Raw genomic sequence first — 15,060 nt, forward strand, 5'->3', positions numbered from 1 at the left:
AAGATAAATTTAACTCTCAACTAAATTAATTAAATCTCTTAATATTGATGAATTAGTTAATTTGACTTTATAATAAGGATCCAACTGAGTATCAAACAAAGATAATATATAGTTGTCACCAAAGTTGTCATGTCAATTTCAATCTAAAAGTATATTTTACAACTTGTCTACACCCTTTGTTAGTTCCATATATTCCTTCTCATCTCCATTCCCACCGTTTTTTAAACTATGAAGAGTCTCTTTGATTTTCCCTTCACTCGTAATAGGAAAAAAGTGACCAAAAAACACAGACCAAAATAAGGTCAGGAAAAAGAAAGTCTTGGAATGGCTCAAAATTGATTGGGCTTTGTGCGCTTCAGTTGGATGAGCCTGTCATGCACCAGAAGCGATGGCCGAAAAGATGGTCATACATACCACCATGCACTAACAAAGCGCTAATAGGAGATGTTGTTTGCATGTAAAACACGTGCATGAGAGCGCATGTAGCTCCTATCATTGAGGATTCAATTTCTAGAATGACGAACAACACACTTGGTGATGTAGTTATTGGGTCGGAAATTAGGTCACCATAGTTGTGATGATAGTTAGAAAAGTTGTTGGACTTGCAAAAACATGTTGTCAAAAGGAGGACGATGAGTAGAAAGCTGAATCGGAGTTGTACATGGTTGCTAAACATTTATCTATGGGGACTGTGGGTCCACAGAGCAAGCACCATTCACCAAATCACTCCATGATACCATGTTAAAATAGGACAAATAGAAGAATAATTGACTAGTTAAAATTATGTGTCATAGTTACACAACATATGTCAGTTTATATAGACTAATCAACTTAACTATACAAAATAATGAATATTATGTTTCCTCTAAATCAAAAAATTATGTGCATATAAACCATTATTATTAATAAATTAGAATATTGTATGATGATTTTTAACACTTTTCTAATGCACGTATAACTTATAAAATGATATTAACTTGTTACTAACTTACTATTGCATACACTCAAAGAAGTTTATCAAATTTAAAATCATTAATTAGAATCTTATTTGAAATCCACTAGGTCACAAGTATATTAAATAATCTTACTTTGATTTATATTAAAAATGATTTTTTAAAATCTTAATTTTAAACTAATTATTAATGATTTTATAACAGAAAATACATGTACAATAACAAAATTCAAATAAATGATTATGTAGGTATAATTTTTTCGATTTACCTAGAGGACTAAGAATTTCAAAGCCATGCACCCTAATTTTACACATTGTCCACACCCTTTGTCAGGGCCATATATTCATTCTCATCTCCATTCTCACCATTGTACGAACTACCGAGAGTCTCTTTGCTTTTCCCTGCACTCGTAATAGAGCATGTTTTCCCACTCATATCACCCTCCCAAATGAAATACACATAGAAGAGGAAAGTGTTGCCACTAATCACTACCCCAAAAAAGGTTATAGACCCATAGAAGCCCATAAACGTTGAGAATTCGCAGGCAAATCCAAACATTATGGAACTGACCAACACCCATATCCGAATTTTCAGCTTTAGCTTCTCATAGGATTGATCATGTGGAGGCATCTTGTTGTACAAGCGGATCCAATAGTCCAAGAGGAAGGTGCCAAAGAACATAAAAGTGACGAATGCTATCATTTGAATGTCACCGTTGTTGTAAGCACGGTAGATTGTGGTGCCACTAGTGATTATCATGTTGATGACACCAAAGTAGGGTAGCACACTGAAGAATTTTTTGTGATTATCATTCAAATTGGTACTTTCAAGTGGTAGAGGAAATGACTTGGATCCAATATTGCTGGTCATTGACTGGGAATTAATGCAATTCTGGATTAATTTGGTTGAAGAAAAGTGTTGGTAGAAGGGTGGTGTTGTATTTGAATTAAAGATTGGGTACTTATGTCCTTATATATTGGTTGATCATGAGGAATAATTTCTGCAATAATTTTCCAATTGGTACCTGATTCGACCTAGAAATTGAGCATGGTACAGTTTTTTTTTGTCTTGTGGGAAGCATCTGAGAAACCGTTGTTTAGGAATTTTGGGGGCCTTTTATTCGAAATTCTTGTGCGAATTTAACCGTGTGAACAAACACGTAAAGAAGAGGGAATTCGACAAGAAGTATCCATTAATTGTTTTTGTTTTGATTTTTTCTTGGTCAACAACTTGAAGTATTTTCGTTGCCTTTTCGAATCCATTATCTCTTTGCATTGCCTATGCAATAAAAGTTCTCTTTCGTAAACACTATGATGTAATTGTAATGGTTTTTTCCAAGAAAAAGTTTCAATTAGTTACACGCTTTATATCAAATTGATTCTTCACATTTTTTATTATTAAAAGTTTTATTTATCGTGAATTCATCATTTAAATATCAAGAAGTCTAGTTTCTTTAGCTGAGTAAGATGCATTAATTTTTATAAACATATGATACTATATTTAATTTTTATAAATAAAATAATAATAATTATACGTATAAAATATCTTTACAAAAGTCATCTCATTACAACTCATTATGAAAAGCTGTAACTTATTACAATAGATATAAGTCACAATTTTCCTTAGGCATCTTTTTAACCACCCTATGCTATTTGTTTGGTGGCCCGGTTTGGAGTCTTTTGGGGGTCAAACTCCAATCCATGATGCTACTTAAATTGTGGCGTCTTGGGATAAGTTTATTTATTTTTAAAATAATTATTTTAAAATAATTTAAGTAATGGCTTTTAAAATAAGTATCCATTAACTTATCGACATTAAATTCTCTTTATAATTATTTTCACCATTTTAATCATTTAGTTATGGTTCTTGATTTTGTCGTTCGTTAATAGATTACACGGATTTGAAAATAGGTTCTTGATTACATTGTTTCAACTTTCAACCACCTTTCAGTTCCCATGTATATTTCAGCACAATAATTATTTGCCTTATTTATGATTCTTGTCATCTTGTCATTTATATTCTCACTTTATTTTTTATTTTATCTCTTCTTCATATCTTTTTCTTTCTTTAATTTCAAAAAAATCCATCCTTTGTTATTTTTATGTAGCCCTTAGCTTCTTATTTTCAATTTTTTTTTGTTTTTTATGTTACCACATACTTAGTTTATTCTCTTTTCTTATGATTCAGTTTTAATCATTTCAAATTTATTTTATTCTCATTTACTTTTTTTCTTTTTTTTTACGATTATTCTCTTGACAATATTCAAAATTTATACCTATTTAATCATATTTACGTAGTTGCTATATAATCTAGAAGAAATCATTCCCTTTTCTAAATCGAACTTTGAAATCAAAGTTGTTCAGGAAATTGCAAAATTTTAGTGCATGTCAACAACATCACGCATAAAGGTTGGATAATTGAAACTAAAAAAAATTAAAAGACTAAAGTAAGTTATAAAATGAAATAAGTATAATTATAGAAAGTTGTACATATATATAAGAAACTAAAATGAAAGTAATTTTTATTTTAGGGGTTTATTTGACAATTTTTTTCATTTCAAGGATTATTGTGACATTTCAGGGACTGAAATAGTAGTTTCTTCTTATAAAAAATATAATATTACACATTAAGTGATAATTTATATTTAAAACAAGAAAAAAGAGAAAATTGATTGTGGATAGTCTAAATTTTTTTACACAGATATCCACTAATAACCTATTATATATGCCAAATTTATTAATTTTTAAAGTAATTATGCATAGATATATATTAAACTCAAACAAAAATGCATATTTAAAAATAAGTAATTAATCTGTAAATTAGTTCAATAATAACCCTCAAATTCCAGCCCATATAACCTGGACTGTATTAAAGAGTGGTCAAGAGGCTCAAGTGAATAAAAGATGGATGAAGTTGCTACTAAAAGTTCAAAAAGCCTTATTGAACTCAACGAAACATGAAACATGAAACTTATTAATGATCATATTTACTTCCGTTAAAAAAACTCGTCATATCAAATATCAAAATAACAATAAATGACTAATATGTGGATCAGTCATATCTTTTTTTTTTCTTTCCATAAATCTAAATCTTTATCAATTTTCGCTCATATATTTGACGACGTAACTGTCATGATAGATATGCGAATAAACGTGTGAATAGATTTAAAATTTTGAAAGCTTGTGTTTTTTTTAATAAACAATAAGACATTTTTCTTTTCCTAAACAATAAGTTCTTATTATGTATTTGAAAATTTAAAATTTATGATTATTTGTTAACAACTTCTTCTTTTCTTTCCTCTAAAGAACATTATTATCAAATTACTCCCAAATTTTCTAACAATTTTTTTTTCTCTTCTACCTTTGCAATTCATTGTGTAAAAGCTACTTTTTTTATTGTATCGAAACGTAAGGCCCCCACTCTTCTCATTCCCTCAATGTGTTTTCAAAGCTCTCTTGCTTCTCTCCTTGGAAAATGTACTTTACACGCACTACTTCACAACTAGCAAAAGAAAAAATTATAGTTTTCTCAATTATTTCAAAGTATTCTTCATTTATGTATAGATTTATAATTAACCTTTTTCAATCGTTTATCCATTACATTTTAAAAATAATCTTATGCTATAATATAATATAATTTTTCAGTATAACTTTAAAATATAATTTATATAATTAAAAATATTTATCTATTATAAATTTCAATATATAAAGATAAATATTTGTCTTTTACAATACACAAAATAAAACACTAACTTATGGTATTGTAAGGAATAAATGTGTCCACGAAAATCTAAATACTACTCTTGGTGAAGTCTAAGTGACTGGAACTAGAAGTATATATAGATCAAAACATTACATACAAAATCTGTTTTGTTTTCTATTTTTAATTTATTATTTATTCCTCTGTGTGCTACTATTTTTGTCGGGTATCGTATTCCGTTGTTTATACTTGTTCCCACATGCCTTTTTTTATTTTAACATTTTTCTCTGTTTGCTTTCGTGTATGGGATACTTAAGTTTCCAACTTGTTTTGTCCTTATATTATTTTATTAACCCTAGTGGAATATTTCCATTTCTTTTCTCCGATCTATTTTGTCCCATCCTTTTCCCTTTTCCACTTTCAGTTTTTCATTGTGTTGTATGAAGAAAAAGAAAAAATAGTAAGTACAGTTATAAGAAAGAATAAATCACTATTTTGGTCCTAAAATAATATAATAATGTCAAATAAATCTTTAAAATTAAGAAAATTTAAAAAGAATCATTTAGTTTTATCCAATTTTTTTAACATAATAATTTATTATCATTTTAGTCATTAAAAATATATTAATATTATTACTTAAGTGATACAGTTTTTTTAAAATTTGAATTAATATGATTGGTAGATTTTACTTTCAGAAATTTATTTAATTTTTTTTCCTCTTTAGTATACACAGATAAGAAAAGAGAGAGAAAAAAGATAGTAAAATGGTGGTGCATATATGGAGTTAAGAAACTGATTTTTTTTTACTTAGAAACTAATATATAATACTATACTCTATCAAAAACTAAAATTGTGATTTTTATTCTATAAAATAGGGAATTGCTTGGAGCATTCATCAATTTTCCAAAATGTTGAAAATACCCTTATGATTAAAGAAGGGATCGAATTTGTGTCACAATAGAACACTCAAATCAACTGAGCTAATAGATACATTACGTTATAAACAAATAATATCACTATATATAACACTAAAATTTCTAATTTATATTTAATGAATATGTAAATTTACATAATAAATTTTGTGATGATTATTTTTTTATATAATAATTAATTTGTTTACATGTATAAATTATAAATAAAAATGATAGGTTTAATAAGTATTTACAGATGTAAAAAAATATCAAATTTATTTAATTATCAATTGCTATAAAAAACATCTAAATCCATCATTCAATTAAATATCATATTTATTTAATTTTTAATCATTATAATAAACATTTAAATACATCATTCAATCATCTAAATATATTTTTAAATTTAATTTCAATCATTACCTTAAACTAACAAATTTAATATATTTTTTAATTTAATTTCAATCATTATCTTAAACTAACAATCTTATCATATTTTAAATATTTTAAATGTTGGTTTCAATATTTTTTATAAGTACAAAATTAAATATATTTTAAATTTAATTTCAATCATGACCTTAACTAACAATCTTATCATATTTTAAATTTTGGTTTCAATATTTTTTATAAGTACAAAATCAAATATATTTTTAAATTTAATTTCAATCATTACCTTAAACTAACAATCTTAACATATTTTAAATTTTGGTTTCCATATTTCTTATCACTAAAATTTTTAATATATTTTTAAATTTGATTTCAATCGTTATCTTAAACTAACAATCTTATCATATTTTAAATTTTAAATTTTGGTTTCAATATTTTTTATAACTACTAAATCAAATATATTTTTAAATTTGATTTCAATCATTATCTTAGACTAAAAATCTTATCATATTTTAAATTTTAAATTTTGGTTCCTAATTTTTATAACTAACAAATTTATTGTACAATTAAAAATTATGTTTCAATGTTTTTATAACAAATTTTAATTATTAAAAAATTTTGTTTAAATATTTATTGTAACTAAAAAATTTAAATTATTTTTAATTATGATTTCAATATTTTCATAAGTAACAAATTCAATATCTTTTAAATATTTGTTTCAATTTTTTTTTAAGTTAGACAAATATAATATAATAATATTTAAAATTAATTGTTTCACCAATCTAATCTAATGTAATAACTAATATATATTTTGTAAATAAAATCAATACACTAATGTTACAAAACAACATTACACAAAACAATTTAAATAATAATTGAAATAAAAATTTTCCAAAAAAAAAACAAATTTAGAAGAAGAAAAATTGGATAAAAATTATTCGACAGAAAAAAAAAATCCATACGGATTGTTGATCCGTACGACACATACATATTGTCAATCCGTATGGGATTTTTCCAAAAAAATGTCATTTTTTTTTGTTGAAGACAAAGAAGAAGAATCACAACAACATGGGAAGTGGAGGAAGAAGAAGAACTTCAAGGAACAACCATGAACACAAAGAGTCACAGAAAGAAAAAGTGCCATAGGAAGAGGAAGACGAACAAGAAGTGAAAGAAGAAGGTCGTAGGAAGAGGAAGAAGAAGATGAATGGGTCAGTGGTTGTCGTAGGAGCAAGAACAGGAAGAAGAAGGATGCACGCGCGGTGGCCGTAGGTATAGGCACAGGAGGAAGAAGAAGACTGTAGGGACAACATTGTAACTTTATTTATATTATTAGGGTGAATGACATTTTTGCCATTTCACCCTACATGTTGGGTGTTGGGTGTACCAAGTAACTCCCTAAAAAATATGGTACATATCAACACTGGGCCACACACTCACCGAACCCAACCATTTAAAGGCCCAGCGAGGCATTCCGAAAATGATTGATTCCATTGTCTCTTCCTCCACCAATTGGCTCAAAAAACGTTTCAAAAGTTAGGCACTATTCTATATTGCTCACGAGTCATGAGTTGTCACATCCCAGTACACGAAAAAAGGGTAAATATATATTGCAGATTCAAAAAAAAAAAAAACTAATGCGAATAACGTGGCATATTGTGAATGATGAAACGAATGTTAGTGCAATTGCTCCTAAGTCCTTAATTGGCTAACGCGATTATATAAACAGTTTTGACAATTATTGTCTCTAGGATATAATTAAAGAATTAAAAAATAATTTTTTTACCTAACAAGAATATTTAATAATATATATTGAGATGGGGATCAACTGAAATCAAATATTAAATTTATATACTTACATCATTTAATAATTTTATAAAAGATATGAATTATTCAATCTTATATATGTTGAATTTGTGGAAAAAAAATTAAATTTGATCTGACAAAATACATTCTTAAAAGATGGACGAGAAACTTTAAATATGTGTAACCAAATTTGACAGATAATTAGTCTCATAATCAATTCAAAACTTATAAAAAATCATTTGAAATTAGATATCCATAATCAATATTAAATTTCATATAAATTAGACATTTGTCAGCATGTTATATAACAATAGATATTTACTTATATTTTATTGTAAATAATATTTTTTATTCATAAAAATTAAAAATAAATACATAAAACTTACAATAACTCATTCTCACACCTTATTGAATCAAATTAACTAAATCCTCGATTTGTAAATAGTATTTATCAAAATAAAACAATACAATCAGCAACTTATTAATTAGTTTTGTGTGTACATATATAAATACAATTTTTTGACTGCACCATTATAAATACAATTAAGTACTTATTAAGTAGTTGTGTGTACCATATATTTATATAAAGGTTGTGTATGAAGATAAACCTCCAACTATGCAAATTAATTTACTAACTAACGTAACACTTAATTATGGTTTTCATTTAATGATTGGGATATTTCATCTATATTTTTTAGGCAAAAGAACATTATCTTTTGTGAAATAATTCAGAGTGCAAAAAATGAAAGTCAAACAATTCATCTATATTTTTTTAGGCAAAAGAACATTGTAAGTTGTAACTAGCAACTAGCAACTAGCAAGTGCTCTTCTCAAAAAAGCAAAAACATAAAGAAATGGCTGTCACTTTCTCTCTCCTGCCCGCCCTGCCCGGCTGCCAACTTCCACACTTGCAGCCTGCCCGGCCGGCCCGTTGTTGAAAAACTCTCTCTTTCACATGCAGTCTTCCACTGCCTCTCTCTTCCACCACCTACAGCCCCTTTGGACTGATTTTCATAACTGGGTTTGTGTTTGTGTTTGTTTTTTTTTTAACTGAATTATCTATGTACTTGTGTTGATCCTTTTGTTGTGATTCAAAACAGCGATGTTGTTGTTCTTTTAGTTTTGTTGATCATGATCATGATGATGGGATTCTAGAGTCTTCAATTATTGGAAGTGAGGTTGCTTCAAGTGTTTTTTTTTATTGTATTTTTTTTCTTCTTTTTTTTTATCCTAAAGTCTGAAACTTGTGGGAATTTTGAACATGAAAAGTTCTTTGTAAGAGTTTTGTGGAAGATGGGGTTTAGGAATAATGCAATTCAGGCTGGGAGTTTGGATGTGGGAAAGTCAAAGGGAAGGATGCAAAAGGATGGTGCTGAGAAGGAAATTGGGTGCTGTGTTAAATTCTGTTTCATTGGGGGCTGTATACCTTCAAGATCAAAGGTGGATAACTCCATAAGTGGCACTAGTGCTAACAGTGGTAATTTTCATTCCTTATTGATATGCCTCTCTTCTTTAGTTCGAGGAAATTATTTCAATTTGAAATTGATTTTGGGTGAAAACTGAAAAGAGAAAATTTTATCTTTACCCTTTGGTTTAATCCATCCCTTTATCTCTCCAATTTTAAGAAACAGTATAGATTGTGAGTTAATTAAAGTAATATAAAGTTTTATTGTACTTTTACTCCTTGAGTAATTGGAGGACTACCTAGTTTATTTACATACAATTGAGTTTCAAAACTATAATCTGTTGTGCATTACCTTTGGAGAGCTACATAATTTTTCTGTAAACAGTAGCAGTAGTACTATCTTCATTGATCTTGCCCAAAAGGCCGAGGAAGTTATCTATGTAGTTGTTATGACAATTATTTCAACTTGAGGTTCTCAAATTGTAATGGTGGGGTGAGATTTCGGTGAAGGTAATAATTTCATAGGTTCAACCACTAAACCAGAAAGTTAAAGGGAAAATGATTTTAGTTGATTCATCTAACAGAAAAAGATATCATGGTTGAAACTTAGAATTGACATTGAGAGGTCATTATTGAATCTTATATGTAGTAATAATGAAAGTTTTTTTATTTATTTTTAATTTTTGAATTGCCTTGAACAAAATCATTAATTTTTTACACCAAAAAATATAATGATTTTGTCCACGGACAAAATCATTATTGTACGACCATTTTAGCACCACTCTGTGTGATAGTATTTAGTTACTATACAATGTTACTGAACCTGTAATAAGTTGCATAAAGTGTCGCACATCAGGATCATACCATGAAATAATGTTATTTTAATTCTTAAATCATGAAGAAGTGATAATTTAATTTCTGATTTTTTAAACAGTGGAAAAAACATCTGCATCTGAGAAAAGCAAGAAGGAAACAAATGCTCCTCCAGGGTCCTCTACAACAACCAGTAATGCAGAAAGTGTCCCTTCGACTCCAAAATTCAGTGAGGAGTTGAAGGTTTCTTCTCGTTTGAGAAAATTTACATTCAATGAGCTTAAGTTGGCCACTAGGAATTTCAGACCGGAGAGTCTTCTTGGCGAGGGAGGGTTTGGTTGTGTGTTCAAGGGTTGGATTGAGGAAAATGGAACTGCACCTGTGAAACCTGGCACTGGGCTTACTGTTGCAGTCAAGACCCTTAACCATGATGGACTGCAGGGTCACAAAGAGTGGCTTGTATGAAACTTATATATCCTTCATCTCAAGTTTTTTCCTTCTATGAATTTTTCTTTTATAATTTTTCTTTGTTAACATTTTCCCTTTTCTTCTCTCCCATCTCAGGCAGAGTTAGACATTCTCGGTGACCTTGTCCATCCAAATCTGGTCAAATTGGTTGGTTTCTGTATTGAAGATGACCAAAGATTATTGGTTTATGAATGTATGCCCCGTGGAAGTTTGGAGAACCACCTCTTCAGAAGTATGCTTTGAATCTGTCTTATTTCTAATCATGTCTTCGCTTCTGCTTGTTTATATCTGCAGTCCTTGTTTTTGCAGTAAATTTAGTGAATTCATTGGCTTTTATGCTTAAAGAAAACATAAACCATAAGAAATGATTATCTTCCTATAATGCATTGTTCTTTCTGCTTAGCACTATTCTCTTTGAATTTTTTATGCATAAGGAAGTTCATTGTTTTCTGGTAACAACCATGAATTGTGCAGAAGGGTCGTTGCCTCTTCCTTGGTCTATCAGAATGAAAATTGCACTTGGTGCTGCAAAAGGTCTTGCTTTTCTCCATGAAGAAGCTCAAAGACCTGTAATCTATCGTGATTTTAAGACGTCTAATATTCTATTAGATGCGGTATGTGAGTTAACCAGGAAAAAGGTTTTTAATTATTTTCTATCCATCCTCCAACATAAAAACATAAAAACATAATTGTTTTTAGGAATACAATGCCAAGCTCTCTGATTTTGGACTCGCCAAAGATGGTCCTGAAGGGGAAAAGACACACATATCTACCAGAGTCATGGGAACATATGGTTATGCTGCTCCTGAGTATGTCATGACTGGTGAGTTTCCTTTTTATTTTTGTGTTTCATTAACTTCAGACTTTTACTACATGATTCAGGCTCTAGATTGCTAATGGCGTCTTGGATTTGTGTATATTTGACCTCTAGGTGTTTTTATTTTGGAATGAAATATTTTACCAGCTGCTTTTGTTGCAGTAATATTATTTTTAAGCTAAATTTCAGTTTGTTATAAGTTCTCCAGTCTGTCATAAATAAGCTTCTTTTTTCACCAGCACAAACTCAAGATTTTGTTTGCTTGTAAAGAGTTGAAATAAGAAATGTTAAATATTTGTAAATTGCTTGAGGCATGGGCAATGCACTGGGCTTATGTTTGATGCTAAACAGCTTAAGCTTTTGGAACAGTTTTGGTTCATGACATTGACATTGAAAGATTGGTTATATATCAACTACTTTCAATCATCAGGTATCAAAACCAAATGCATGCCTCATCTTTAAAAACAGGGAAAGGTGGCCACAGGACTTCAAAACTTTAAGAGTTGCATAGTTAGATTAAGTCTTCTTTTTTTCTTCATCACATATTATAAATATTCCTTTTAACTGCTTGATTTTTATTTCCATAATAACTAGATATCGTTTCTAAATTGATGTCATCTTTGCATAATTTTGCAGTTTGAGTTTTAATTTTGACCTTAACTGTCAATTCTGAATAGGACATTTGACATCAAAAAGTGATGTCTATAGTTTTGGAGTAGTGCTACTTGAAATGCTCACTGGCCGGCGATCTATCGATAAGAATAGACCAAACGGGGAACACAATCTTGTGGAGTGGGCAAGGCCTGTACTTGGGGACCGGAGGATGTTATTACGGATAATTGATCCTCGCCTTGAAGGTCACTTCTCTGTTAAAGGGTCACAGAAGGCTGCGCAGCTTGCTGCTCAATGCCTTAACCGTGATCCAAAATCCAGACCTATGATGAGTGAAGTTGTTCAAGCTCTGAAGCCTTTGCAAAACCTTAAAGATATGGCTATCTCATCTTACCACTTCCAGGTTGCGCGAGTAGATCGTACTATGTCCATGCCTAAAAATGGTATGCAAGCACAGTTAGCATCTTTATCAAGGAAGGGTCAACCAGTGAGGATCTTGTCAAGTCCAAAAGGTCCTCATGGTTCTCCATATCATCACTATATCAAGTCACCGAAACCTAATGGATAAGAATCATGTTTCTCTCTTTGATTTGCTTCTCTATTCATTCAGTTCCCTCACAACTTAGGCTATCAACAGAACAGAAACTGTTTGTGTTTTGAAAATTGCTCTGAAACATGAGGAATTACTAGAGTTTTCTGACCTTATCTCATCTCAAATAAGGTTGGGGGGACCATGAGACAGTTCACTGGATTTTAAAGTTTAGCGGGGACCAAGTTGACCAAACTTGAATAGAAAACTAGAACACAGTTTTCACATGTGGAATTTGTTACTGTGGAGTTGCTATACTTTTTCTACCATTTCACAAGCTTTCTTCTTCCTTTCAGAATGTACTTTTGTAAAGAAAATAGTTGGTGGTGTTAACTCATGTTATTCATAGATATTTTTACATACTCATCTGTCAATGTACTTTTCAGTTAATACCTGTCAATGTAATTAAATGTTGTACGAGAAACATGCTAGAGTTTGGAATTTGAGAGACTTCAAAAGTTCTGGATATTTTTACTAACTTGTGGCCGTGTTTGTTCTTTCTTACTTTCTTGTATTATGGAAGATACTAATCTAATTAATGATCGAACATAATTGGTTAATATACTGAAGTTAAAGTTGAATTATTCGAATAATTCTTGAGTTTGATTCTTGACAGAAATAATTTTTAATTAAATTTTACTTACTTTTCGATTTATCTCTAAATTAGTCAAGATCTTTTTTTCTTGATGAATTGAAGGATTAAAAAAAATACTAATCTATATTCTTAATATCATATGTTAAAAAATTGGCTATTTTTTTCATAGAGATTTTTTTGTCATATGAATTTTGATTGTATTATTTAGTACAAGTTGATACACTTTTTAATTGTATCATTCAATACAAATATTATCTTATTTATTACTTTATTTCTTTATTTTTTTTCACCACATTACCAATTATATATATGTAATATATATATATATATATATAACCAATGACATATTATTTAGTATTTATCAGTATTATTATCTTTAATCTCATTCTTATAGAAAGCTGATAATATTTTGCATGTCTTTAGTTATTAGAGCTAGTGAATGTGCTAAAATTGGGTTGGAAGCTTCCTTTAAGGCTTGAGCAAGAGAAATGAGATGGCAAATGCTGCAGAAGAGGAGCTTGAAAAGTTGTTATTTAGGCCTATTATCTCTTTTCTTTGTGTTTATCTTTCTTCATGTAAATTTTTGCTCTTCTAAAATGTTTTACAAAAATTTAGAGATTAATAAATTTAGTCAACCTTTATTACCTTACAAAAATAAATTTAATTTATCTTGTCATGGTCCATGTGCTGAAAATTCATTGTTCAAGCAAACACATACAGACTAATTTCTTGAAGATGTATATCTCCTTTTCAATGTAACACTCAAAGACAACTAATTGACACAAATAAATATTGACTTAATTAAGTTTTTTATACCTAAAATATAGTCTCTTTTCAAAAAACTATCTAGCATTCCTTTTTTTCACCCAAATACTTGAAATTTTTTTGCATTTCATTTTATTATCTGTCGTTAGTATGCATCCGTTAAGTGATGGCGTGACAAACAGAGTGTCACGTCATCTCGCCTAGTCACTAAACACATAAACACATGCATCCACGTCATTCGTTGTCGTTGTCGTTGTCGTCACCCTCTTGTTTCTCAGCCGCACCATGTCATCAAGCTTCACCTCTCCGATGTCGCTCTGTGTCCTGTGTCAATCTAGTTCCCTCCTTCAAATCTGGCCTCCTGCATCAACCTTTTTAATCTCTACATTCATCGCAACTTGCTCAACAACCAAATCTCACCCTTTTTGTTTGATATGGCAGACTTTGTTCGCTTGAACATGGGCTTCAACAACTTCTTCGGGTCCTGTCCCATCGCCTTCAACAACCTCACCCACTTGAAAACTGTTTCTATAAAACAACCTATTCTCCAGCCCAATCCCCTCCCTAGACAAACTCACCCTTGACCAGTTCAACATCTCCGACAACCTCCTCAACGACTCTGTCCCTCTTCATTTTCCTGTGCAGGAACAAGAGTGCCAAGAATACCAACGCCTTTGACATTACTATTGTCAAACATCATGAGATGGAGTCCAAGGTTCTTGTTGATAAAGGGGTCTCCGATGTCAAGAATGCCACTAGTTATGCCAATGACAACTCTACGATTGTTGTTGTGATGGCGGGAATGACAATAGCAAGACGACAAAGGCAAAGGCTAAGCTCCTCTCTTTGTGTGGCTCCGCCGTCACCTCCCACACCACCACAGAAGGTGTTGTCTCTCTTTTTTGGTTTTATTTTTTTCTTTAAAATTTAGAAAAACAAAAATTCAAAACGTGTATGTCTATACCTGTGTCTAGTGACCAAGCAAGATGACGTGAAATTTTATCTGTCACATCATCACTTAACAGATACAAACTAATGACAAATAATAAAATGAAATGCAAAATTTGTTCAAGTATTGGAGTGAAAAAAAATGAATGCTAGATAATTTTTAAAAAACGGACTATATTCCATATTGAAAAAATCATAAATGTTTGATAACGAGTTGTTTATTTTTCCTAGCAAAAATAAGATTAAATTGAAAATAGGATGTGCAAAATCTCTGGCAGCTTGAGTTTCTTGA

General features: G+C 30.0%; 2 protein-coding genes across 4 annotated transcripts; one reads left to right on the forward strand and one right to left on the reverse strand.

Annotated features, from left to right (window-relative positions):
- Positions 1–1,172: 1,172 nt before the first annotated feature.
- Positions 1,173–1,912, reverse strand: LOC114396074. Its single transcript, XM_028357964.1, has one exon. The coding sequence runs from the start codon at positions 1,821–1,823 to the stop codon at positions 1,260–1,262; it is 564 nt and encodes a 187-aa protein (XP_028213765.1). The 5' UTR covers positions 1,824–1,912; the 3' UTR covers positions 1,173–1,259.
- Positions 1,913–8,552: 6,640 nt separating this feature from the next.
- Positions 8,553–12,938, forward strand: LOC114397482 (probable serine/threonine-protein kinase PIX7). Of its 3 annotated transcripts, XM_028359526.1 has the most exons (7): positions 8,554–8,777; positions 8,857–9,233; positions 10,096–10,433; positions 10,539–10,674; positions 10,917–11,056; positions 11,142–11,265; positions 11,937–12,938. In XM_028359526.1, exons 2-7 carry the CDS (start codon positions 9,050–9,052, stop codon positions 12,437–12,439), a joined length of 1,425 nt encoding a protein of 474 aa, XP_028215327.1. In that variant the 5' UTR covers positions 8,554–8,777; positions 8,857–9,049; the 3' UTR covers positions 12,440–12,938. The 3 variants fall into 3 exon arrangements, with proteins under 3 accessions (XP_028215328.1, XP_028215327.1, XP_028215326.1); XM_028359527.1 differs by having other exon boundaries at positions 8,553–9,233; positions 10,920–11,056; XM_028359525.1 differs by having other exon boundaries at positions 8,554–9,233.
- The last annotated feature ends 2,122 nt before the right edge of the window (positions 12,939–15,060 follow it).

Source organism: Glycine soja, chromosome 18, assembly GCF_004193775.1.
Source record: "Glycine soja cultivar W05 chromosome 18, ASM419377v2, whole genome shotgun sequence".
NCBI classification, from domain to species: domain Eukaryota; kingdom Viridiplantae; phylum Streptophyta; class Magnoliopsida; order Fabales; family Fabaceae; genus Glycine; species Glycine soja.

Coding starts and splice junctions, on each gene's coding strand:
- LOC114396074 (XM_028357964.1), bottom strand. CDS start 1,823: ATGACCAGCAATATTGGATCCAAGTCATTTCCTCTACCACTTGAAAGT.
- LOC114397482 (XM_028359525.1), top strand. CDS start 9,050: ATGGGGTTTAGGAATAATGCAATTCAGGCTGGGAGTTTGGATGTGGGA. Junction 10,434..10,538: donor AGGGTCACAAAGAGTGGCTT/GTATGAAACTTA, acceptor CTCCCATCTCAG/GCAGAGTTAGACATTCTCGG. Junction 11,266..11,936: donor TCCTGAGTATGTCATGACTG/GTGAGTTTCCTT, acceptor AATTCTGAATAG/GACATTTGACATCAAAAAGT.